The 27,818-nt window shown below is 45.0% G+C and overlaps 1 protein-coding gene across 4 annotated transcripts in view; it reads right to left on the bottom strand.

The window, feature by feature from the left end:
- Positions 1–27,818, bottom strand: part of ACVR2B (activin A receptor type 2B) — a 101,941-nt gene that overhangs the window by 17,148 nt on the left and 56,975 nt on the right. For all 4 annotated transcript variants that reach the window (XM_081343674.1, XM_081343676.1, XM_081343677.1 and 1 more), the window contains exons 2-6: positions 18,430–18,637; positions 7,483–7,592; positions 4,970–5,121; positions 3,044–3,187; positions 892–1,035 (exon numbers count right to left, since the gene is read on the bottom strand). In XM_081343674.1, coding sequence (XP_081199800.1) covers positions 892–1,035; positions 3,044–3,187; positions 4,970–5,121; positions 7,483–7,592; positions 18,430–18,637 — 758 coding nt within the window. The remainder of the gene's footprint in view (positions 1–891; positions 1,036–3,043; positions 3,188–4,969; positions 5,122–7,482; positions 7,593–18,429; positions 18,638–27,818) is intronic.

The raw sequence follows: 27,818 nt of genomic DNA, 5'->3' as shown, positions 1-27,818 counted from the left end.
GCCTGCCTATGCTGGTCATAACGTTACACACCGTGAAATGACCTGTTTTATGACCTTTCTGGTGGTGAAGTGGATCACTGCAGTGCCTAAGGCAGGGGTGTCAAACTCAATTTCACTGAGGGCCGCATCAGCATTACGGTTGCCCTCAGGGGGCCCGGTGGGTATGGCCAGGGTGGGCGTGGCCTATTGGGTGGGCGTGGCTAGAGTGCGTATGGCCTACTGGGTGGGCGTGGCCAGCTCTACATCCTTCGCATCAAGGGTGCCTATGGGGGCCTGGGCAGGAGTGGGACAGATCTGGGGGTCTCTGGCAGAAGGAGGGTCTCTGGGCCAGGGCCAAGGCAGTGGGGGCCGTTCCCTCCCTGTTTCCAGGATGGCTTCGCGGGCCACATGAAACCACTTCGCCGGCTGGACCCGGCCCCCGGGCCTTGTGTTTGACATGTCTGGCCTAAGGGAACCAATGGTTCATGATGATAGGTTTTGCAAAAAAAAAAAAAAAACCCAACCTGAAGTAAATGCTGGTTTTTCACAAGAAACATCATAAAACGCAGTCATATGATTGCAGGATGCTGCAAACAGCTGTTGATGTCACCCAGCCACTGAGCCTTTGAAGTGTGGTTGCTGACCGTCAGAATTTTGAATCCAGACTGTAAATACCCCCCCTCCCCTCAAGTAAGTATTCTGGAACTTCCAACGGTCATTAAGCGGCCGGTTGTAACTCAAGGACTACCTGTACTTAGATCTGTAGGAGAAGCTCATCTGAAGAGGCACCTGTTGCCAGAGGTTTGGCTCAGCTGGGAGAGGGGCTCCCCCTGTGTTGCTAAGAGTCTTTTAAGTGCTCCCCACGAGGAGGAGGTGCGTCAACAAAGCCTCAACCTAGTCAGCCCTCATTACCTTATCATGGAAATCTGTGATCAGCCAAAGCTCCATCTCCAGGTTGTTTCCCCTCTTCTCAGCTGCAATAAACTGCAGAAGGTTTTCATGCTTCATTCCTGGGGTGTTGAAGATGTCCTTCTCGCTTTGCCAAGACTGTTTGTCCTGGAGACAGGGCAGAAGGTTAAAGAGTGGAGAAAGAAATGAATCTGTTCGGAGAACAATGACATCTCTAGACATCGGCGATGTTACAGCCAGCTGGGTGCTGTTTTTCAACTCCATCCATCAAAAGATAGTCTCGTTATCTGACCACCTTTGCATTTCTTCCCTTTCTTATTTTCCCAGAACTTTTTTTGTTTTTGCAATTACAGGTAGTGCGCGATGCACAAGCGCCATTAAGCCGAACATTTCTGTTGTTAAGTGGGACATTCGTTAAGTGCTTTTCATGGCCTTTCTTGCTGCAGATGTTAAGTGAAATGCAGTCATAAGTCACCACTGTAACTTTGAACGGTCAGTAAATGAATGGCTGTAAGTCGAGGACTACCTGTAATAAATGTAATAAATAAAAATAATATAGGTAGTCCTCGACCTATGACCACAATTCAGCCCAAAATTTGTTAAGTGAGACGTTTTGTTACCAGTGAGTTTTGCCCCATTTTACGACCTTTCTTGCCACAGTTGTTAAGTGAATCACTGCAGCTATTAAGTTAGTAATTCAGTTGTTAAGTGAATCTGGCTTCTCCATTGACTTGGCTTGCCAGAAGGTCACAAAAGGGGGTCACGTGACCCCAGGACGGTGTGACCGTCATAAATATGAACCAGTTGCCAAAATGCGGATTTTGATCACGTGACCATGGGGATGCTGCAAAGGTCGTAACTGTGAAAAACCATCCTAAGTCACGTTTTTCAATGCCGTTGTAACTTTGAATGGTCACTAAACGAACTGTTGTAAGTCGAGGACTACCTGTAATAAATGATTCCAAAGATACTTCCCCATTTTAAGTATCTCACGTGTTTGGCATTGTTTAAATTTGTATGATGAAAGTCTCACAGAAGCTTAAGCTATCAAAAATCTGTTACCTAGTACTGTAAAATTTGCTTTCTTAGATGGCCCAGGAAAGAAGAATAAAGTTTCTAACGATTCCTGTCAATCTGAACATAATAGAGTCTCAGGTCTTTGCCAAGTGCATTATTTATGTTTAATTCTAGCAAGGATGGGCAATCTTTTTGAGATTAAAGGCAATGACAAGCCATAGATTTAATGATTTCCCTCTTCTTGCATTAAAAATTACAATCCTGTGGCAATTTGGGGAAAGGCTTTAGGATACGGTTCCAAGACTTTGGAACCAAAGCGCCTTGTGATTTGAAATATTTTATCCCTGCTGTCATGCCTAAAGAAGCTGCCAAGATAAATAACATAAAACAGCAATATATAAAATGTTTGCAGATTCACGGAGCTGGGTACTTATTGCCATTCACTTGTGCATAGAGAAGAGGCTGGCTGCACACTTAGAGAATAAATAATGGCTTAGCGTGCAATCGAAAACAGACCCCCAAGCCATTTGGCTATGTCTTGAATCATGCAACTAGGTTGCAGTCTGTTCATCAAGGGAGATGTGGCTGTGCAAAGCAGTGAGAGGAGCAAAGTACCTCTAAGGGGGAGAAACAGTAACTCAGCTTTGAGGAAGTGTGAAAATAACCCTTGATTTGTTTGGTATAAGATGGAACAGAGAGAAACTATTAAACTTTCAAGTTTGAGTTTTTCTACCCACTAGGTCAGGGGTAGGCAACCTTGGCTCTTTTATGACCCGTGGACTTCAACTCCCAGAACTCCTCAGCCAGGCATGTTGGCTGAGGAATTCTGGGAGTTGAAGTCCACGAGCCATAAAAGAGCCAAGGTTGCCTACCGTTGTACTAGGTGTTTCTCAATCTTGGCAATACTTAAGTGATGTACACTTCAACTCCCAGAATTCCTCTGCTAGTATGGCTGGTGGATGAATTCTGGGAATTGAAGTCCATCAACGTCAAGTGGTCGAGGTTGAGAAACACTGCTAGAGACTTACCTACCTTGAAGACTTAGAACGTGGAACTCTTGATAAAATTGCTAGCCTGGAATTCTGTAAACATTTTTACCTTGCTCCAGGTGTTACTGGAAAGTAATTCCATTCCTCACCTGTACGGGGAAGATTTTCACTGCTACATACTCATTCATCAATTGTGCTTTCCAGACACAGCCAAAGCGACCCCTGGCTTTGACCTCTAACAGCTGCAATGGCTTCAGTCCAACCATTGGAGAAGGAGGTGGGGGTCCTGGGTCCTAGGAAGGAAAGGTAGAGGGTGCTAGGAATCAGATAAAATTGAAATATTGTCAAGGTACAAAGGAATTTCTTGTAGGAGTTGCTATGGAGCTGGCAAGTACCGATAGTGACACAAATTGAGAGAAAGTCTATAGAGCCGTGGTGGCGAACTTATGGCATGCGTGCAACAGGTGGCACGCAGAGACCTCTTTGTGGGCACGCGTGCCATTGCCCCAGTCCTAGGCCTTCAGCTGGGTTTTATAAAACCTTTTCGCTTTAGGCCTCCGCCACCATGTGCAAAAAAAAATGGTTCAATCAATCAATTTCAACTTCTCGCAGGGGAAAAAAAAGATCTCGCAAAGATGGAATTGGTTTTTTTTGAACTTTTTAGTTCCACCCAGTCTGCCGTTACCACCATAGCCACAGCCACCCAATGGGCCACGCCCACCCGGTACCCGAAGATACATAAGTGGGTTTTGGGTTGCAGTTTGGGCACTCGGTCTCTAAAAGGTTCGCCATCAAGTGCTATAAAATATCTTCTCCTCTCTCAATAGAGCAGTTTTTAGACAATTTGGTCTGGAGGAGTAAACCAAGAATAGGAAATCCAGGGATTGCAAGGCAGGAATCTTCCCCAACAAGGAAGGGTCACGATTTTCACCCTAGTTTTGTTTTTGTTTTTAACAAGCTATACAGTGGTGGTCTACATAAAAAGGCAAAAGTTTTCCCTGTTGGTTGTGTCCAACTCTAGTACATGATGCTCACCTCTGTTTCTCGGCTGAGGGAGCCAACATCACCTGAAGACAATTTCCGTGGTCATTCTTTGGCTATACGCCAAAGGTGCACGGAACGCCGTTACCATCCCTCCAAAGTGGTACCTATTTATCTAGTCACATCGACAAGCTTCAGAACCGCTAGATGAGCAGGAGCAAGAAATGGGAGCCCAGCCCGTTGCGTTGCAGTAAGTGTCGGACCTGGCCTGTCAGCTCTCCAAGTTCAGTGTCTTTAACCGCTGAGCCATCGCGCCCCTACCCCCTACACTCAAGTTTAAATTCAATTTATTTTTCATCCCTGGAATTTTTTTTATTTTAATTCCATTTATATCCCGCCCTTCTCCGAAGACTCAGGGCGGCTTACAAGCTTAGCAGTAGCCTTCATTCTATGTATATGCCTGCTTATTAGGGCTTTCACACACACCCCAAGTGGCATTATTACAAAGTCAGCTTATTGCCCCCAACAATCTGGGTCCTCATTTTACCTACCTCGGAAGGATGGAAGGCTGAGTCAACCTTGAGCCTGGTGGGGTGCGAACCTGCACTAATTGCAGGCAGCTGGTGTTACTTAAGGAGGCATTAAAGTAAAGGTAAAGGTTCCCCCGCACATGCGTGCTAGTCGTTTCCAACTCTAGGGGCCGGTGCTCATCTCCGTTTCAAAGCTGAAGAGCCAGCGCTTGTCCGAGGACATCTCCGTGGTTATGTGGCCGGCATGACTAGATGCCAAAGGCGCATGGAACGCTGCTACCTTCCCACCGTAGTGGTCCCTATTTGCCTACTTGCATTTTTACGTGCTTTCGAACTGCTAGGTTGGCAGAAGCTGGGACGAGTAACAGGCGCTCACTCTGTTACGCGGCACTCGGGATTCGACCCGCCAAACTGCCGACCTTCTGATCGACAAGCTCAGCGTCCTAACCCGCTGAGCCACCGCGTCCCTTTTTAAGGAGGCATTAGCCCACTGCTAATGAAGGACCACATTGAGTTCCTTGAACAGATTGCTACTTTAGCAGAAACCCTTCCCATCTTACATACCTCGCTGACATCGACATGCCCATACGGAGGCTTGCGGTGACGATACATCCAAAAAGCGAGCAAGATGGCAATGGAGAGAGCAGTCATGGGAAACAAAGAATAAACGACAACATGGAGCAGCGAGGCGTTGGGAGGCGGTGGCTCATAAACCACTGAAAGAAAGAAAATGGAAACTCCGTTTAGACCAGACACAAATGTCAATCTCCGACATCCCGCCTTCAAGCCAAGATAGAAGCTACAGGTAGTCCTCAACTTACGACCACAATTGAGCCCAAAATCTCCGTTGCTAAACAAGACACTTAGATAGGTTTTGCCCTGTATTGCAACCTTTCTTGCCACAATCGTTAAGTGAATCACTGAAATTGTTAAGTGAGTAACCCTGGTGGTTAAATGAATCTGGCTTCCCTGTTGACTTTGCTTGTCACATGATCAGAGCGCCGTCATAAACATGAACCAGTTGCCAAGCCTCTGAATTTTGATCACGTGACCATGAGCATGCTGCAATGGTCAGAAGTGTGAAAGAGGGTCACAAGTCACTTTTTCAGTACAGCTGTAACGTCAGATGGTCACTAAACTGTTATAAGTCGAGGACTACCTGTATCCTAATGTGACTATTTCAGCCAATTTGATGTGAATGTTAGTATTCAGCCCTATTAATAACAGCTACACTTTTCTGAAGCATTCATAAGCTCCACAAAGTCTATCTTTATCTCTCCTTCTATGAAGAGCCCCAAAAAAATCTTCCCCCAAAATTATAGTGCTTAAGAGCTTTACCATACTTTTTTTTTCTTTTTCCCAGGTAAAATCAATTTGAAAGAGAGATGAGGGGAAAAATTTTGGAGGGGAGGTCTAAGCATTCAAGCTTTAGCTTCAATTAAGTTAAACCAGCAGGAATTTCTAAAACATTATATTGTGCCTTTTAAAATGTTATTTTAATCAAAACATTTTAGAGAAGCATGCAAATATCATTGAACAGGCTCCAGAATGCTTTGATTTTGGCTCCTGAAAAATGGCCTATTAGGGACCAATATTTTTCATAATTAGCACATTCAGCTGACAGACTGAAGCAAAATAGCAGCACGGTGGCTTAGCTAGGAATGAATAGTCTATTGATCCAAAATCATCCAGTCCTGTCCACCAACTGTCCCTTAAGTGGGCATCATTAACAAACGGCAGTTGTTTTGAAGATGGTTCAACATGTTTGCCATGTCTTCAGAACAAGAGATTCTGAACAGCAACATCTGCAAGAATCTGCAGTAAAGCTGAAATGAAGAAGCAAAGGTCACGACTCTTATCACACAAAACATGTGTGTTACGGAATTTGGCTCAAGTATTAATTCACATTTGGCATCACGACATCACTGTCATCAAATTTCATGAAATTTCTTATTTATTTATTGTTTCGTCAAACTTCTTATTCCCCCTTACATCAAGCCATCTGCGGTTGGTTCGTGGTGCTACTTTATGGAACTGAGATATTGAATCAACAGAGCACAGCAGTTCACTGCTCATGACTTAAATGGTCTCAGGAACTTTGATTCAATTTTAAAATCAGCTATTTCTCATCAGGACAAAGAGCAGACAAGTCGGTTTGGTTTATAAAAGAAGAACATTGTGTTCTGTTTTCTTGGATGGACACTACATTCCGGATTACTTTGTGTCTTCTGGATCACTAATGCCTGACCTCCTGCATGCCCTTAAAAGAATCGTAGGAAGCAGTGTGACTTGACCTACTATTAAAGATGGCCCTAGCCTAAAATAAAAACCGACCAATCAAAACCACATTTTACACAGTTGAAAAGCAGGAGGAGGAGGTTCAGAACCATGAAAATGTTGAGCACATTCTTTCTGTGGTCATAGACTTTTCAATCCATGACCTTTCAACTCTAGGAATGGACTTTTAAAAGTCAGCTCTTCCAACAAACATTCAATCTGCTGGAATATATCCTATTATTCTAAGGGGGGGGGGGAAAGGAAACGTTTTATTTTTATTTCAGAAAATTGCATTGATGCATTCATTTCAACCAGAGTGACAAGAGTTGGAAGGGATCTTGGAGGTCTTCTAGTCCAACCCCCCTGCTCAAGCAGGAAACCATTTCAGACTAATGGATATCCAGTCTCTTCTTGAAAACCTCCAGTGTTGGAGCACCCACAACTTCTGGAGGCAAGTTGTTCCACTGGTTAACATGTTCTGTCAGGAAATTTCTCTTTAGTTCTAGGTTGCTTCTCTCCTGGATTAGTTTCTATCCGTTGCTTCTTGTCCTGGTTAGAAGAATAGCTTGACCCCTTCTTATTTAAGGCAGCCCCTCAAATACTGCTATCATGTCACCCCTAGTCCTTTTCATTATACCAGACATACCCAATTTCTGCAACCGTTCTTCGTATCTTTTAGCCTCCAGCCTCCTTTTTGCAGAACCTGGAAAAAACTACATTTTGTAAAGGAAAAAAAAAAGAAAAACCAAAAACGGAAACTTACTGAACTCGGTTCAAAGATTTATAGTCTTGACTCTCACCTTGTGGGCCAGTAGCTTCAGGTAAGTGGGTGAACTTTTCATTGCAGAAATTCCCTTCACAACAACAGAAATATACTTGTGGGTTCTCTTCTGTGGCCACACATTCCTGCCTATAGATTAAAACAACACAAAAGGAAAGAAGCTAAGCCAGTGAATTCCTGTGTTGTCAACGCAATTCAACCTGTGCAAGCAAATTCTTTTTATTTTCCTATTTTGCTGATGCACCATATTTTATGCTATAAGAGTTTTTAAAGGAACGAAATTCCCGGTGAGGGATCTTCCAACCTTGAAAGAAACTTGCAGGAGGTCCAATTTGAGGAAGTAAATATGTAGTTATAATAGTTGCAGGTAGTCCTCAACTTACAACCATAATTGGGATTGGAACTTCCGATGCTAAGCAAGATGGTTGTTAAGAGAGTTGTCTGATTTTACAACCTTTTTTTACCAGTCATTAACTGAAGCACATGGTAGTTAAACAACTCTGGCTTCCCCCTATTGACTCTGCTTGTCAAAATCTGGCTGGGAAGGTCACAAGGTCATTGTGGTTACATGACCCCAGGACATCCCAGATATCATAAATCCATGCCAATTGCCAAAGGCCGAAATTCTGGTCATGTGACTGCAGGAATACTCGAATAGTTAAGCGTAAGGACCAGCATCATCGTAACTTCACACAGTTGCTAAATGAATGGTTATAAGTCATGGATTATCTATACCAGACATAACAAACACAAGGCCCGGGGGCCGGATCTGGCCCACGAAGTGGTTTCATGCGGCCTGCAAAGCCATCCTGGAAACAGTGAGGGAACGGCCCCCACTGCCTTGGCACTTGCCCCGGTCCCATCTCCTTCTGCCAGAGACCCTCAGATCTGTCCCACTCCTGCCCAGGCCCCCATAGGCACCCTTGATGCGATGTCGAGCTGGCCACGCCCACCCAGTAGGCCATATGCACTCTAGCCACGCCCACCCAGTAGGCCACGCCCCCCCTGGCCACGCCCCCTGCCCCCCCCCCAAGGGCAACCGCAATGCTGATGCGGCCCTCAATGAAATTGAGTTTGACACCCCTGATCTATACAATATTATTAGATTGTATATGTTATGCAGAGCCACTGTTCTTGACCTGGGAGGCCATATAAATCTGATTAATAAATAAATAAACTACGTATAGCTCATAGGTTTGTGTTCTAAGAGAACGCAAACAAACACACACATAATCTCTCCTTTGGGTTTTGAAATAATATTTCCAGCAACACATACAGATGGTTCTCGACTTACAACTACAATTGAACCCCAAATTTCTGTTGTTAAGTGAGATATATGTTAAGTGAATTTTGCCCCATTTTACAATTTTTCTTGCCACAGCTATTAAGTGAATCACTGCAGTTGTTAAGCAAGTAAAACAGTTCTTAAGTGAATCTGGCTTCCCCATAGACTTTGCTTGTCAGATGGTTGCAAAAGAGGCTCATGTGATCCTGGGACACTGCGACCGTCATAAATAAAAACTGTCCATTGCCAAGCATCTGAATTTTGATCACGTGGCCATAGGGGTGCTGCAATGGTTTTCAGCGTGTAAAATGGTCGTAAGTCTCTTTTTTCAGGGCTGTTGTAACTTTGAACACTCACTAAATGAACTGTTTTAAGTTGAGGACTACCTGTAGGGTATCACCACCAATGAAATCTTTTATGTTGCAAATCCACACAAAACTATCTGAAATGCCAGTGGCTTCTGATGTTTTAGCCTGCACGGAGGGTAGTGAAATAAAGTGGTCAGTATATAAATGATGGGGCCTTCACAAAACACGGCAACCTTGTGTAGCATCCAGGATGGTTATCAGCTTGTAACTATGAACTAATTTTCACTGGGTTTGTCCCCATTTTCTGTTGTTGTTGTTGTTGTTGTTGTTGTTGTTGTTGTTGTTGTTGTTGTTGTTGTTGTTGTTGTTATTATTATTATTATTATTATTATTATTATTATTATTATTATTATTATTATTATTATTATTATTATTATAAGAATTTCTGATTGTCCTTCTTCTATGGCAGGTTGGCCTGCCCTTTTGGCTAAACCAGGGGCCAAAGTGATGCAATGCAAAAAGACATTTTGTGATAAACAAACTTTGGCTTCAACCTCTTGATTCTTACGTTCCAGTTTATCATGCCGAAATATCTGGGCCGTAGTTTGTAAGCTGCACCCAAGTGGCCTATTTGCACAAATAGTTGTGTGAACCCATGGTAAAGTTCTCCCTTAGGAAATGCAGAAAAGAGTATTTTGGAGAACAAACGTCCAAGAAGAATCGCTTAGTCTTCAAAGGTACCCAAGAAAAGTTGGCCCTTTAACCCCATATCCAGCAATTCCAGCCTAAATGGGTAAAATTTCTTGGAAGCTCAGTTTTGTTTCCTTGGCTGTATTTAGCACATCCTTCTCTGAGATGCCACCAAGATTGATCACATGTCCTCCTCGTGATAGCAACCAGAGTTTCTTCCATCCATGACATGGGAATTCCATGCTTCATCACATGGACAACAGGGAATCAGAAGTATGCTCAGCTGAACAGAGTGCCGAGTCCTTGACTTATGACTGGTCACTTAAGTTCTGATGGATCTACCTAGAAGTACTTAAGACCCACAGTCAACCTTCTGGGAGCCCTCTATGGTCATGCGAGGACACTTTGGGGTGCTCAAACTATCCATATGGTGTAGTAACAACAACTTGCACCTAAACATCGGCAAGACGAAAGAGATGGTGTTAGACTTCCCGAGAAAAAAGGAGGAACCTGCCCCACTTTACATCGGGGAGGACTGTGTAGAGAGAGTTTCCTCCTTTAAATTTCTGGGAGTCTACCTCTGTGAAGATCTGACCTGGAAAGTTAACACAACCCAGGTGGCTAGAAAGGCCCAACAGAGGCTTCACTTTCTTAGGATCTTGTGGAAGAACAGGGTAGAACAACAGCTAATGACCCTCTTTTACCGGTCTACTACAGAGAGCGTCCTCTCGTATGGTATTGTGGTTTGGTATGCTGGTCTGAGAGCCGCGGATAGGAAAGTATTGCAGAGGGTAGTGAGCACAGCACAAGACATTGTGGGCTGTTCCCTGACACCACTGGATGACATCGCCAGGGCTCGTTGTCTTGGAAGAGTGAGGAAGATTCTCAGGGATGACTCACACCCTGGACGGTATCTCTTTACTCTCCTACCATCGGGTACGAGATATAGGAATATAGCCAGCCGTACCAACAGGCTGAAAAATAGCTTTTATCCGTGGGCTGTTAGGCTTTTAAATGGGACATAATCTTATGCAGAATTGACTTGGGAGGCCGGTGTGTGGTGTAGTTGGTTCACATAGTGTGGTGGGATGGAGGGTTTGTTGTCACTGTGTGTTGGGGGGAGAGAGCACAGGGGGAGGCTCAGCTAATCTCAATGTACACATGTTGTACTTTGACAATAAAGGTTTATTTTTTTCAGGAACTGGTCACAATTTCACAACCAGGTCATAAGTAGCTTTTTGGAGGTCCATTGTAGCATCAAGTGGTCACTAGCCAACCAATGATAAGTCAAAGACTACCTACAGTATAATGCAAACAGGGATTCCATGACCTGTTCCTGATGACTGGAGTGCTTGCAAGAATCATGATCACTTCAAAGAAATGTTCCCACCATCAGCCCACTTGGAATGCGACCCCCGATAGGTTCAGACTATTTTGTTTTTCTCTCAGCCATGACCATCCTCCCACTTCTTGCTATAAATCTAACTTTTTTCTTTCAGCCACTGTTCCTGATGTGGTTGTAAACATTTAATAAACTCCTGGAGCAAAGAGAAAACCAGCTAAGTGAATTTAAAGGGAATACAGCTGAGTGGTTTAGCTGACGCCATCAAAAACAAAACAAAACAGAACGTGGATGCTTGTGTGGCCATCCTGAAACGGGCAATTAATGACAATAGTAGCTCAAAAGCAGGCCCACGGTTCCAGTCATTCTGCCCTTCAGATTGCCACTCCAAATGATTAATTTCTCCTATTCTACAGCAAACAAGACCACGTGGTTTGCCACGTACAGGACATTCTCTTGAACAGGCTGGAAAGGACTGGGCTTTCATTGTGCAAAAACACCTGGGAGATATTTTTTTTTTACTTTCCTGGATTCTACAATTACATGGGGGGAAAAAACAGGCAATGGTTGACCTAACCTAGAGACTTTAAACTGAAGTCAGCATGACCATCAGTCTTCTCACTCCTCAAAGTAGCTGTGTGAAAATAACCCCTTTCAGCAGAGATTACCTGGGGTGTGTGTGTCACGGGGGGGAGGGGAATAAGGGAACTATGATTTGCAGAAGCTCTGGCTAGTACAGATAGTCCTCGACTGACGGCCACAATTGAGCCCCAAATTTCCGCTGCTGAGACACTTGTTAAGTGAGTTTTTCACCCCATTTCGCAACCTTTCTTGCCACAGTTGGTAAGTGAATCTCCGCAGCTGTTAAATTTAGTGACACGGTTGTTAAGTGAAACTGGCTTCCTCATTGACTTTGTCAGATGGTCACAAAAGGTGATCAAATGACCCCGGGACGCTGCAACCGTCACAAATATGAATCAGTTGCCAAGCATCTGAATTTTGATCACGGGGATGCTGCAACAGTCATAAGTGTGAAAAACACCATAAGTCACTTTTTTCAGTGCCGTTGTAACTCCGAACAGACACTAAACGAACTATTGTAAGTCGGGGGCTACCCGGAGAGCCATGGGGAAACGGTGGTTTGATCACTTTCTTTTTAGCTTGGAGCTCAGCTTCATGGCTGGTTAAGGCAGTCAGTAGTCGTAAAATGAAGGATTTGGGGATGGACTAGTGGTGGTGGGGGCTTCTCACTCTTAAAAAGTTCTGGGAGTAGGTGTTGGGGTTGAGGAATTTTGCCAAAGGAAACACTGTAAAACGTGATTTTTTAAAGACTTTTTATCAGTATGTGATGAGTGACTGGGTTGCTTTAGCAGAATGGTGCCAAATTGGCTGGCCTTTTGTAAACTCCTGGCTGTGTGCCCAGGTCTTGAATCCTGAGTATGTGAAGGGACCCATTTATTTAGATCTTTTAAGCTAAATAAACAGAGAACAGTTGGTAACCTGCGAGCTCTTTCATCTGTTTGCCTTTGTTTGCCTTCTGCCTTCTGCCGCTTGCTGCTTGCCGCTTGCCGCTTGCCTTCTCCGGACCGCCTCTCAGCTGTTCGTGGCCGCCTCCGGCGTTCCCTATTGTTCCCTATTGTTCCCTGCCGTGCCGGACCAGCGGGGCTGCTTGCTGTTCTCAGGCTGTTCCTGGTCGGCGAGGAGGTCGAGGAGGACGCTTGTGGGTTCGTTTGGGGCGGCAGTGATGGCGGCGGCGGCGTGGGCGGCGGCCTAGGCGCTGGCGGCGGCAGTTTCTCGGGCTGCGCTCGGTGGCGGCGTTTCTTGCTTCCCCGAGCCGTTTCGGGCCGCCCTTAACATCTTCGGGCTGCCTCTGGTTGCCGAGAGAGACGCCTGCGGGTCCGGCTTGGCGGCGGCGATGGTGGCGACGGCGTGGGCGTTGGCGTTGCCGCTGGTAGCGGCGTCTCCTGGGGCCGCATTCGACGGCAGAGATGGCCTGCATCCGGCGACGACGACGACGGCAGCAGTGGGCTCTGGCCGTTCTCAGCGACCAGCACTAAGCGGTGGCATTCCTGGGGCCTCCTGGCCCGAGTGGCAACACTTGACCTGTTTTTGGGCCACTTCGGCGGCATCAGTGTTTTCTGGCCTATTTGGGCCGCTTGTGGAGGCCAGTGACTGGCTGCGATGTTTCTCGGGCTCTTGGCCCCTCTCGCCGGCGGTGGTGCTTCCATCTTACCCCAGACTGCATCAGGCTGCTTTTAGTGACGCTATCGTCCTCGGGCCGTTCTGGCGGTGGAGAGGGCGACTGAGAGTTATCCTAGCGGCGATGATGTTTCCTGTGCTGCCTCGGACTGCTTGTGTTGGCAACGGCGTCTTTGGACCGCTTCAATGGAGCAACAGGCGGTCTTTATACCACCTTTGGACCGTTCTAACGGCGGTGACGCTTTTAGACCATTTCGCCCATTTTGGCCCGTCTACTCTTTTGCCTGAATATATAACTTTGTCTGCCTCCCCCTCTCCCCTTTGGATTTGGTCGGTCCTGGGTATCAGCCATGGTGGGAGAGTGGCTGACTTTTACATCTGCAGCCCCATAGAGGTGGGAGCTCTATGGGGCATGCCTACCCAGAGTATATCTTTGACCATCCCCAGGTACAGAGTTGCAACTTGCCGTGAGAGGGCGGGGGGGACCTGTTTACTGGGGCACCCAGCTAAGTGGCAGTGCAGCTGGGTGTGGATCCAGATATTTTCTTTTCCGGCCTTCGACCCTCCTATGGACTTGATCATCTCCAGGACTACCTATTCTGGACTTGCTGGACTAACATGCGACAATATACCAGCACGGACTTGCTCGCCCTCAGGGGTGCCCCCCTCGCCTGGGTGCGACCCGCCTCTTTAAATTCTAACCTCGATGAAGGGCCCGAGTTTTGGGTCTCTGAGAGATGGCTGGGCAGGGGTAGGGGCCGTCAACATAAATGTAATAAGAGGCCCCTGATTTTGTTTTTATCAAAATTTTTTACGGGGTTGGGGAGGGGGGTGGGAGATAGGGGTTGTCTGGCTTTGGGGGGCGGCCAATCAACCATAGTTCAGGCCAGACTTGGGTCTGACCGCGCGGGGGGAGAACGAGGGGTCGTTGTCTCCGGGGCTCATGAGCGGGTCGTGGGATTACCAATTCCCACGATGGGGAATGGCAGCAGGCGGATAGACAGGGGGCCATATCGTTACCGGGAGCGCCGGCTCCGCTATTTGCAAGCGGTGGGGCGCTCCGACCCTCTGCCTCTTTCCCGAGGTTCCGGGAGCGATGATGTGCAGCCTCCTGAGCTCCGGCTGGTGTACTTGAATGCCAGGTCCGTGGTCAACAAGGCTCCCCTTATTAGGGATTTAGTTGAGGGTGAGCATGCGGACCTGGCTTGCATCACGGAGACTTGGTTGGGCCCAGAGGGTGGGGTCCCTTTGGTTGATCTTTGCCCACCAGGCTTCCGGGTGCTGCACCAGCCTCGAGCTCAGGGTAGGGGTGGGGGTGTGGCGGTGATCGTTAGGGAGACCTTATGTCCGCGGGAGACCACCGTTCCTCAGATAGTCGGGTGTGAGTCTCTCTTCATGAGATTTGGCTCTGGGGCGCAGTTGGGCTTGCTGCTCGTGTACATCTCGCCTAGTCGCGTAGCGGCAGCCCTGCCCGAGCTGCTCGATGTCCTCTCAGGGTTGGTGGTTGAGTTCCCCAAACTTATAGTTTTGGGAGACGTCAACCTACCATCCCTGGGAGGTTCATCTGAGCTTGCTCGGGAGTTCATGGCTTCCATGACGGCCATGGACCTGACGCAGGTAATTTCTGAGCCAACTCATGGGGGAGGCCACACCCTTGACCTGATTTTCTTATCTGGACGGTGGTTGGATGATCTTGGTGGGGGCTTTCCATTTATTATGCCCCTGTCATGGACCGATCATCACCTCCTGCGGCTGGTCTTCCATTTTGCCACCCCCCGCCGTGGAGGTACGGAGCCAACTAGATGGTACCGCCCCAGACGCCTAATGGATCCTGAGAGATTCCAAGCGGCGCTGGGGTCTCCACCTGCCTCCATTGCTCACAGCTCGGCGGATGCCTTAGTGGAAGCCTGGGAAAGGGCAGCCACTGAGGCACTCGACCGGGTTGTACCCTTGCGGCCCCTGACCCGGCGCAGATCCCAGCGAGCTCCATGGTTCTCCGCGGAGCTCCGGGAGATGAAGCGTCGGAAACGGGGCCTAGAGAGCTGCTGGAGGTCCAGCCGATCTGAACCCGACCGATTGCGGTTAAGAACCTACATTAGGTCTTATCTCGCAGCGATGAGGGAGGCGAGGTGTAATTACTTCTCCACCCTCATCGCGTCCGCAGATAATCGCCCGGCCGCCTTGTTTAGGGTGACTCGCTCCCTTCTTAATCAGGAGGTGAGGGAGGATCCCTTGCAGGGTCGTGCCGAGGAGTTTGGTCAACATCTGTCGGATAAAATCGCTCGGATTCGGACCGGTTTGGACTCCAGCTGGGCAGAGTCTGACGATCAGGACACGGGCGGTCTTGTCAATGTTATCTGGGAGGAGTTTGATTCTGTGACCCCTGATGAAGTGGACAGGATTATGGGGAAGCTGAGTTCCACCACATGTTTATTGGACCCGTGCCCTTCTTGGCTGGTTTATGCAGCTAGGGAGAGGACACGAGGCTGGCTCCAGGCGGTTATATCTGCTTCTTTGAGTGAGGGTTGTTTCCCCACCATCTTGAAGGAGGCGGTGGTGAGACCTCTCCTCAAGAAGCCTGCCTTGGACCCAGCTGTATTGAACAACTTTCGTCCAGTCTCCAACCTTCGCTTTCTTGCGAAGGTTGTTGAGAGTGTGGTGGCGCATCAGCTCCCTCTGGTCCTGGATGAAGCGGATTATCTGGACCCTTACCAATCGGGTTTCAGGCCCGGGCACAGCACGGAGACGGCATTGGTCGCTCTGGTGAATGATCTCTGGAGGGCTCGGGATAGGGGGTATTCCTCTGTCCTAGTCCTATTAGACCTCTCGGCGGCTTTCGATACCATCGACCATGGTATCCTGCTGCAGCGTCTCAGGGGATTGGGAGTGGGAGGCACGGTTTTTCAGTGGTTCTCCTCCTATCTCCTGGGACGCTCGCAGTCGGTGTTGGCAGGGGGGCAGAGGTCGACCCCTAGGACTCTCGCTTGTGGAGTTCCTCAGGGGTCGGTCCTCTCGCCTCTCCTGTTCAACATCTATATGAAACCGCTGGGTGAGATCATTCGTGGTTTTGGAGTTGGGTATCATCAATATGCTGATGATACCCAACTTTTTATTTCGACCCCAAACCACCCCAGTGATGCCCTTGCTGTGATGTCCCGTTGCCTGGAGGCGGTTCGGGTCTGGATGGGGAGGAACAGACTTCAACTCAACCCTGACAAGACTGAGTGGCTGTACATTCCGGCTTCCCGAGACACCTGGGATGTTCCACCTCTTTCTATGGGGGGTGAGCTTTTACCCCCTGTGGATAGGGCTCGCAACTTGGGAGTCCTCCTAGATTCACGACTCACTTTGGAGGATCACATAGTGGCCGTGACTAGGGGGGCTTTTGCCCAGGTTCGCCTGGTGCGCCAGCTGCGGCCCTATCTGGACCGGGAGGCCTTGTGTACGGTCACTCATGCGCTCGTGACCTCTCGCCTAGACTACTGTAACGCTCTCTACATGGGACTTCCCTTGAAGACTACTCGGAGGCTCCAACTGGTACAGAATGCGGCCGCGAGAGTTGTCTTGGGAGTTTCCCGGTACTCCCATGTTACACCTTTGCTCCGTGAGCTGCATTGGTTACCAGTTGTCTTCCGGGTAAGGTTCAAGGTTTTGGTTATGATCTTTAAGTCCCTACATGGCATGGGTCCGCGATACCTCGAGGACCACCTGCTGCCGGCGTCGACTCCCCTCCGCCCTGTGCGCGCCCACAGAGAGGGCCTCCTCAGGGTGCCTCCTGTCAGGGAATGTCGACTGGTGGCCCCCAGGGGGAGGGCCTTCTCTGTGGGTGCTCCGGCGTTATGGAACCAACTGCCGGTTGAGCTCCGGATGGCATCAGACCTCCGATCCTTCCGTCGCGGGTTGAAGACCCATTTATTCGAACTAGCGGGTCTGGCCTGATGGGGGTACTTGGGTTTTTTATAGGTTTGTTTTATTATTCTGGTTTTAACTTGGGCATTAATTTAATTATCTTTTAATGTTTGTACTGTTGTTTATATTTATGCCCTGTGAACCGCCCTGAGTCCCTTTGGGAGAAGGGCGGTATAAAAATCTCAATAAATCTTAAATCTTAAATCTTTATTTATTTATCTTATATTTTAGAAATCATTTTTGTACATAAGGCAGTGAGCTGTCTAACACTCCTTCCTTCTCCTCTTCCCCCACCACAACAACCCTGTGAGGTAGGCTGGGCTGAAAGGGAATGGTTGGCTCATAGTCACCCAGCCGACTTTCATGCTTAAGGCAGGACTAAAACTCATGGTCTCCTGATGACTGGTCCCAAGTCAACCAACTGGCTTTTCTTGGTTAGTGTAAAATTTAATTTTGGCATATGTATTTACATTTTGGTTGGATAAAGTTTTGTAGTTGCTGGAATTCAAAAATGACTTGATGGCACATAATCAGTCAATCCATCAATTAATTAATCCAACTTACTGCATTTGTGTGTTTTTTAGTTTTAATTTTGTTCACTGCCCAGTCACCCAATTGCTACCTGACTCCATAGCAAGTCTGCTTGGTGTAAGATGTTAAAAACAATTATTTTAACTTCCATTAAGTCTGTTTTGTAAATCTCTACCTAAGCATCAAAAAGAAAGAAAATCAAATGGATGGCTTTTGGCTACCATAAGACTTTCAATGCCCTACTCACTCTGACCCACTGATAGAATGACATAAATAAAATAGGGGGGGAATGGCGTGATTTAGTTGTTACAGAAGAGCAGGCTGAGCTGGAAAGCGGAGTTAAGTGTCCCATCAGTTCAGAGTCGTTGCGTTGCCAAAGAGATTCAAGTCCAGCCCCCTGACCCTAACCCTAACCCTAAATTCAATTCAATTCCATTGAATTTAGCCAATTTAACTCTGAACATTAGTGGACTAAATTCTTTTTTATAGGTAGTAATAATAAACTCTTGTGCTTTGAACTCAAGGAATGCTCCTGGTTATTTGTGCCTGACAGTTCTTTACATTAAGAATATGAACCACGGAGCCAAAATTCCATTGCTGGCATCCAGTCTGTGACCATTCCTGTGATGTGAACTACTAAACAGGATTTTAGGACAATGTGCCTATTTCATGAAAAGATAACTCCTACGTCTTGGCTCTTACCTGTCATAACAATTGAAGTCATCAAGCCAACACCCTTTTTTCACTAGTTCAATGAATCCAGAGTTATTCCTCCAGGATGCATAGCAATGCAGGCGCTTGTCTTTTTCACCTTCGCAACGCTCCACTCCACTCTGGTTAGTCTTTTCCAGTTCCCAGTTGGCATTGTAATAAATGCATTCTCTTGTCTCTGCCTCTCCCTGGCCAGATCCTGGAGGAAGATGCAAAAGAAATCAAAGGTTAATAATAACCATGTTGTGGGTAAGAAAAATAATGAAGGCTGGTCGTTGATCACACTGAACAGGGATGGTGACACTTGTGGTCCAGAACATCTGAAAGACACCAGATTGAGGAAGGTTACTGTCCGTATTTCTTACATCCCCAGAAAGACATAAATAGAATATAAAAAGAGAGCAAACCCCACCCCACAAACTGGTGATGTTACCTAGTTTGGGTAATGAAATGTCTGCAAGGAAAGAACCAAGCTCAGAGACCATCAAAGACCTCCCAAAAGGGACACACAACTCAAAACCTAAATAAAGCTAAACTCCAGACCTTCCAACGTTCTCACTACTGCTATCAGGGTTACTGGATGACCATGCTTGACGTTCTAAAGGATTAGATTGCCCATTCACAGAGTTTGCACATCACTTAATGACCGGCTTGAAGTTACAACAGACCTCTGCAGAGCTACGTAGAACCAATTTCTCGAAGTGGTGATGGCCTTCATCAGAAGCAACAAACACTATAATGTCAAAGCATCAAAGGTCATAAAATTAGGGGATAACGTGTCTGGAAAACCAAACGAAGGAACCGGTGATGTTGCTTGCATAAAATCCAAGACGTCAGTCTTGGATGACAAGATCAGAGGAAAAGGACAAGGTTATTATGGTGACCAGGATCCACACTCAAAGCCTCCTTTAAAAGGGAAGGCCACAGTGTTGGAAACAGAAATGTAAATTGGATAAGGGAGCTTTTCTCTAGAATAGAAATCAGCCTGAGAATTCACTTCTCATTATTTGCAACTTAGTTTTTAAAAACAAAAACAACACCAACACCCCTCCTGTTTTTGATTTTCGGCCAATTCATTTCTCAAGGGCTAGAAGGTTGCCATTCCCACATTTATACAACAATTTTCGCCAGTCAGTTGGGAAATGAAGATTGCATAACCCACAACTGGCAATAATGTCCTACCATGTCCTAAGGTTTCTTGGATGAAAAGAGAGGCGATGAACTCATAAAAAGCTAAACAAGAGATTAATTTGCATCTCTGTGTTTGCTATCTATGGTTTCATCTATTTTTAGCCGCTCTTCATCTCATTTAAGGCAATCCTGCTCAGTTTCCTTAAACTTCCAAAGCACAATCCAAATGACTTAAGAAATAGAATATTGATCTTCCTAAGGTCTATCAGATTTCCCAATCTGCTGACATTCCTAATGCTAATTGTTTAACAAAAGGCTCGTGTTGGGTGCTCATTTTTCACATCCACTGATCTAACGCAGGGGCATATTTTTAAATTACAATGTTCAGAAAATTACTTTAGGCTAGAGAATTGTGACACGTTTATATCCCTGCAATTAGCAAATATATATAATCCCCATAACAGTGAAAGATATGCTGTACTACTTTTTTTTTAAGTTGGAGCAGTTAAATCTGTTTTAAAATAAAGACAATTTCATATTTTACTGATTGATCAGTAAGAATAGTATATTCCTACTTGCAGAAGGATTTATTGTTAACAATTTGCAACCATACTGATACAGCCAAGGAAATAATTGCAGTTTCAAAAATGTGTCAATAGTTTTGAAGATTAACAAAATTGGTTAGTGCAGATGTTGACAATATCAAAACTATTTTTTTTGCCTCCTGCAATGTGTAGCAGAACAGGATCAGCTTTATTGTGCAGACAGCTATCTCTCCGCATTATGTAGAATTTGGGCATGTATAAACAGAAGAGGTCTTCTGGAATGGAAAAAAAAATGTCAAGAAATGATAATTATAACAACCTTAACTAAGCTTCATCTTGGTATCGAAAGTGAATATATATGGCAAGAATAACTTCAGCTTCCACATATGGCAGTACAGCATATATTTCACTGTTATGGTGATTATATATATTTGCTAATTGCAGGAATATAAACGTGTCACAATTCTCTAGCCTCTCATTATATATATATTTCCAATCCTCCTCACCTAAGCAAGGAAAATATAGAAGCTAAATGCAACTGTTGCATTCTTTAAGGCTTTGATGCTGGGAAAATGCTTCGGAAATCAAAGGAATTGTTTTCAGATAACTTTGTTTCTCAACACAACATAGCACTTCTGCTTTTGCAGAAAGATTAAAGAAACTCCCACAGATTCCCAATTTAGTGATCAGGTGAGCTATGTAAGCACAGGAGAGCCGCAACAGAAGGATTCTATAAAACTTTCCAAGATGGGGCAATTCTCACACCAGACTGTTCTTTCTTTCTTTCTTTCTTTCTTTCTTTCTTTCTTTCTTTCTTTCTTTCTTTCTTCTTTCTTTCTTTCTTTCTTTCTTTCTTTCTTTCTTTCTTTCTTTCTTTCTTTCTTTCTTTCTTTCTTTCTTCTTCTTTCTTTCTCTTTCTTTCTTTCTTTCTCTTTCTTTCTTTCTTTCTTTCTCTTTCTTTCTTTCTTTCTTTCTTTCTTTCCTTTCTTTCTTTTTCTTATTTCTTCTTTTTCTTCCTTCCCTTTTTCCTTCCTTCCTCCCTCCCTCCCCTCCCTGCAGTTTTTTTGGCAAGCCATTTTTGGGGGAAAATTGGTTGCTGTTGCTTCTTTCCTAAGACAGAGAGAGACTGATTGGTCCAAGTCACCCAGCTGGCCTCATGCCTAAGGCACGACTAGAACTCACAATATCCTAGTTTTCAACCTGATGCCTTAAATCAGACATATCAAACACAAGGCCCGAGGGCCGGATCCGGCCCACGAAGTGGTTTCATGTGGCCCGCGAAGCCATCCTGGAAACAGTGAGGGAACGGCCCCCACTGCCTTGGCCCTGGCCCAGAGACCCTCCTCCTGCCAGAGACCCTCAGATCTGTCCCACTCCTGCCCAGGCCCCCATAGGCACCCTTGATGCGAATGATGTAGAGCTGGCCACGCCCACCCAGTAGGCCATACGCACTCTAGCCACACCCACCCAATAGGCCATGCCCACCCTGGCCCTATCCACCCGTCACCGAGGGCAACCGCAATGCTGATGCGGCCCTCCATGAAATTGAGTTTGACACCCCTGCCTTAAATGCTACATCAAACTGGCCCCTAGAAGATGCAAAAAAGACAATATTGAAAGAAGGATAGTTTGCCCACTATAGAAGAATGGGTGTTTAAAGTTTCGAATCTTGCAGAAATGTCTAAGATTTCTGCTTATTTGAAAGATCATTCACAGGAAAGATATATTTCAGTTTGGAGGAGATGGATAGATTATATTCAGAACAAATATGGGACTAAAAAGTTCCATTTAGCTTATGAGTAGATTTTAGAGGGATATTGTTACTGATCTTAGTGTTAGTACTTTGTATGTATCTATGTTAAAGGGGAGTTAAAGCACATTATGAATTTGGTTAATTTTATATTATGGATAATCCTTATTTAGAATATGATTATTATAACTATAACCCTGTATTTAGCTCTGGGAAGTGGGGGGGGGGGAAGTGGGGTGGTTTGGGGAGGGGGGAATTTGGGGATGTATTGTAAAATCTTGTTTCTGTAAAACTCTTTAATAATAAAATAAAAAGAAGAAGATGCAAAAAAGAAATGTGTTTATGAAAAAGATAGGAAGAGCAAAATCAATCAGCCAAGGTGCCACTGGCCCTTTTTCCATGATAAGATCACCCTAGGTGATAAAGACATAAAAGAGCACTTTATAGGGATGTATTTTTTTCAGGGAGGAAAGGGTAGGCTGAATTACATTGTCCCACACATGCCTAGTAAACCACTGTGTTGCGAAACTTACTGAGATAACACATTAACTAATAACTTGTCTGCCTTGAATGAAAAGCACTGATTTGCTTGATTACTTCTGATGGCTCTGAAAATAGAAGATCTAGGCCAGTATATTTCAACCCTGACAACTTTTTAAATTGCATGGATTTCAGCTCCCAGACTGGCTGAGGAATTCTGGGATTTGAAGTCCGCTCCTCTTAAAGCGGACAGAGTTGAAAAACATTATCCAGGGTAACACTGTCCTGCAAACACCTGACAGCTTGTTTAAGAATAACATCCAAGAATTGACAGAGGATAAACAGATGTTTTCATAGCTACCTTGAGCACTTCGCTTCCCACAGCCAAGTTCTAATCCATTTCTGTACCTATTATACCCTGTCGAAAAAACAATTCCATTTTTGCAGACAGAACATAGTATTTCAGTACATACTCAGTCATTATTATCCTGGAACCTGGCTTGCTTTTTTGGAGAAGCTTCCCATCTCACTCTCCTTAATAAGCTTTCTCTTTTTCTACTTTATGATCAGTGTTTAGGTATTCCTTCCTCATTTTTCTTGCAGTTATTTAGGAATGCAGTTGGAATTTGAAAGAGGGTTGTCTGCCAGTAAAGAGGAGGTACAAAAAAAGATCTCTTGGCCAACTCATGACTAAAGACACCACCATATTTCATTCATCAGGATTTGCCAAAATTCCTTCCTCCTTGGAAAGAAATTGCAAACACCCATTTTCCTCCTGGTTAATCAACGCATCATGAGTGAGAGTTAGTAGAAAATAAATGTGGGAGGCTTTAACTTTGTATTCTGAATGGGATAAATCAGAACCATAAGCCTGCTTTTTTCTCATTGATCATGCCTAAACTGCTTTTGGAGGCATTTTTGGCTGAAGAATAGCTTCAAAAATGTCATGAGTGGATGTATGAATGAACAACAAAGTTGTGATACTGGGACTGCTAATTCTTCTTTGATCAATCTCACGTCTGTTGGATTTAGTTTTATATCCTACTGTGGAGGTTTAAGGATACCATGCTGAATGTGTTAATTTCCCCCCCCCTACATCTTCCTTTTCTTCAAGGAGTCGAGGGAAGCCTTTTATCCCAACAACAACCCTGTGAGGTAGGTGGGAAGAAAGAGTAATTGGACCAAAGTCCTGCAGTGACCTTTCATAGTTCAGATTGCACTTGTCAGATAGATCCCCTTGTTCCTAATCCACACCTTAACCACTGCCAGAAAATATCTTTGTTCCTGATGATCAGAGGTAAACATTATAAAGCAATTAAACAGATAAGAGGGGAAAGTCCATAAGCCTGCACTTACAAGGGAACCTTCCTTCAGAGCCATGACTGTACAACTGCTTTGTTAAAAACAAGTGGTTTTTTTTAATCCACAAGAGGGGGGGGGGAAATACAGAATATACAGCTTTTAAGATCTAACTAGAATAATTTCAGATCAGAAGTCACTTACTGATGCCCTAAAGCAGCTTATCAGATGTTCTAAATCTGCTTCAAAAGGTGCTGAGTTGAGCAGGATTGCTACTCCTACCCTTTTGATATTCCTATTGGCCCTTCTTGACATTTTCAAGTACCACAGTTCTAAGTCACATGGCCTGATCATTTAAGGAGGGGCTGGGGCTGAATGCAATACCAAATAAGCAGGCAAGAGAAGTTTAATTCATAAGGGCAAACTTCAGGTAAATCAAGGCTCCTAAGAACTAAATTGGATTTGTTTTTCATTGTCGGTACCTTCTTGCAGGTGAACAATCCAAGTTGTTCATCCATCTTCTTGGCAAAAAACAACAACAGAAACTGGACCGCGTATCTTGGGACTGCGAAGACAGACTGTGTTAAACAATGTTATGAAGTTTTCTGCACATCTGAATCCAAATATATTAGGAAAGATGCCTGAGAAACCCTGAAATGGAATTACTCAGTTAAAGGTGCCCAGTGTTGTGATTCAGGGTCAGCCTGTGGGTTCGGCAGTTGGGTCGGACGACTCAGAGGAGGAGGAGGGGGGTGTTGAAGACCTTGCTGAGGGGGTTGAAGATCTTGCTGATGAGAGCCCTCAGCCAGCCCCCTCCCACTTGGTCACCACGGAGACCCAGCTGTGTGAGCCTGACAGCGTGGATGAAGATGACCCACAGCTGGCCCTGTTCAAGGACGCCCGACGCAGGAGGCAGTCAATGAGGAGTAAACAGAGGAAGGCAATGGGGTTCCTCGGAAGGAGGCAAAGAGAAGCCACGCCCTGAACTCTATATAAGGGGAATGTGTGGGAGGGCTGGTTTGCTGAAGGCAACCGCTTGGATAGTTCCTGTTTCTTTAAGCTCCTGTTTCTTGGTTTGTCTTGTTCCGTTTGTTTTTGTAGTAATAAATTTGGCAGGCGTAATTCCAGCCTCTTGCCTTATTGTAAAAGGGGTTGTCCCTGCCTTTTCTGCAGGGCCGGTAGCAGGCTGGTACAGAACACCCTATTCTTAGTAAATCTTAATTATGACTATATCAACAAGAAAGGAAAAGCAAAATCTCCACCATCCCTGATTTAAATAGAAAAATGAACATTTGTCCAGCAACTAATTTTTGAGGGATAATTCTTTTAGGCCAACCCATCCCATTAGTTCAAGGCCTAATTCTTTGAAGAAGTCTACAATGCATGGAAAGATGGAAAGTAAAAGAAGACAACCAGCATCAAGGTGGACAGACTCAATTATAGTAGTGATGAATGCATCTTGGAAGAGCTGAAGGACCAAGTTAGAGAGAGAACATAGCGAAGAAAAATCTATCTATGTGGTGGCTAAGAGTCAACTTGGCATGTAACCAATTATATTTGTGAATACCTTGTTTGCTCATTTGTACCTTAATTTTTATCCCTTTTTTATCCTAAAAATATTGCATTTAAACCTGAGAAATATCCGTGGAGGTTCATTGTATACCTAGGGCACCTATGGAATGAGATCCCTACATTGAATCAAATGATTAGTCTTTGTGTTGCCTTATGGAATCCCCAATGTGTTTGCTCTGAGGATCATAATTGCTAACAACATACATATATTTAATGTTTCTATGTTTATGAACACAGTGATAAATGCATCTACAACATCTCCACATGGGAACAGAATTCCCAGTTCTCAAAAAAAATAATCTTTAGGGAGTTATTAAGCCACAGATGAAATTGAACTGCAGATACATTTAATAAAGCTTGCAACAAAGGGCAACTGACCAATTTTTCACCTAATGACAGAACAGGCCATCATTCCCGACAAGAGTGAATGCGCTTGACCAATCTTAATTTCCCCAATCAGGTCAGATAATTTGCCCTATCTGCAGCAAACTAAGTTCTGCATGGTTGGAGGACCAACACTGGAGCCCACAGGACCTTCTGAACTATGCAGAATTAGTTTGCCAGAATAGAGGTTGAGCATCCTTCTCAACACAATTTTTAGACACAAGTCAATTTCATTCTGTTAAACTGAGTGTGCATGTGATTGCCACTTATTTCCCAGCAGGCCAAAACAGTATTGCATGAATAGACCTCTGCCTGGCTGCCTTAAGCAGGCATGCATAGTTTCAGGCCCTCTTCCAACAAACCCATTGCAGCTGCAGAAATGACTCTTGTTCCAGTTAAGAGCAGGAGAAGTGACCCAAGACTGCTGTTTAACAGAAAAGGCTCCACAATCTATCATAGAATATAGAACAATAAGGTTGGAAGGGATCTTGGAGGTCTTTTAAGCCAGCCTCCTGCTTGCCACTCCAGACAAATAACTGTCCCGGCTCTTCTTTATTGCCAAAAGATGTCCATCCTTTGCTCTGGAATTAATAGCCTTAATGAAAAGAACCATACATTCATAGTAGAAACAGATTCACCAACGGGAGGCAAAAAAGCAGTAAGAGCAACAGTGACTTCCAACTTCCAGCTGGTTTCCCCAATTACTCTCCTGGTGGGAATCTGGAAAGGACCACTGGAAACCTAGTCTTCCTTTCCCAGTAGGCTAGTAAGTGGCTGATGCTGGGCAGGGTAAGGAGCAAGGGATTGTGTGACTGCCTGGGAAACTGTCATAAAGCATTGAAAATGAAGGTCATATGACTGCAACAGCAGCCCAATGGCACAGTAGCAGTCAGTAGCACTTTATCAGCCACAACTTTCCCAAATTTCATTTCCATGGGAGTCGTGGGTCCTGGATTTTGGACATATTCTGTAAGGTAGCGCATTTGAGGTACTTTAGGAAAAAAATATGGTTGCTCTATGATGCACCATTTCGCCCACTTAAGGGCGAACAGGACAACTAGAGTTTTAATAGAGAAAAGATCAATGAAAATATAATGCTAAGAATTATTTCAATAGAAAAGCTTTTGTTTCTAGCCTCTCACTTCAAAACGAAAACAAAAAAGCAATGGAAGATAATATGAACCTGCCACAGGTTACAGTGGAAAATTAAGTGTGTGGTGGACGGGTGATCTCCAAATGAAGACTTTGCCCCTATTTCTATCACGGTCTTAAAAAGTTCAAAGAAGATTCTACCCCTACTTAAATACAAGATACCTAGATGTTCTTCCTTCCAAAGCTAGGAGAAAACTCAAGGAGGTAAGTCATGTCCCATCCTCTCCCCCTCAAGTCCAAACTGGAGAGGAAAGCAAATTTCTTTCCATGATCCCTGCCAAAAAACAGTGGAAAACATAAGGCCAAGAGAGTTTTGGAATGCTGTTTACAAACAATTTTCTCTTTTTCAGCCATACATATTGATGGGAGTAAGTGACCTTAAATGGGCTTCTTTTAAAGAACAACAGACCCATAAAAATCTCTCTCTCTCTCCAATGTTTCCATAATCCAAACCACTTCGACTTTTTAGGATTCATCTAATAACATGCAGAGGCAAAAACTGCCTCCCCCCCCCCCCCGCATTTCCTACAAAACGAGAGCTATTCTCTCAAGCTTCCTCTCCCCACTGGCTTTGAAGTGAAATTAACCTTCAGCTAACAACCAAACAAAGGAGACAAGTTGTTGCGTTTGTCTTTTTTTTTTTAAAAAAAAAAAAAGGGTGGCATCGGGGAATCAGGAAGCCTTGCAAGACAACACTGCTCCTCCAGAGGCCCAGAAGGAAGCGAACAGATTCCTGACATACTTCACGAGGCGGAAGAAGCCAAAACCCATAAAAAGATGACTTGGGTGCCTTGGGTTTTCACATTCCAGGAAAGAATTTTTAAAGCCACTCTCCCCTACCATTGTATTTTAGGGGTTAGCTTCCTACTCTGTTGGGTATAATCTATTTCAGGGACCACAGAAGTATCTTGAGGCAATTGGAAAATTCCAGAAATTGTCCTGCCTCCCAGAGTATTGCTGCAAATACAAAAGACAAAAACAAAAACAGAGGAACAAGTTAGGAAAGTCTAGAAGACTTGTCCATTTTTGTCAAGGTGCCTCTGTGGTGCCCCGATTTCTTTTTATCC

This window comes from Vipera berus, assembly GCF_964194415.1.
Source record: "Vipera berus genome assembly, chromosome: Z".
In the NCBI taxonomy this organism is placed as follows: domain Eukaryota; kingdom Metazoa; phylum Chordata; class Lepidosauria; order Squamata; family Viperidae; genus Vipera; species Vipera berus.
Note: the sequence above shows the minus strand (reverse complement) of the source record. Positions and strands in the feature narration are given on the sequence as shown.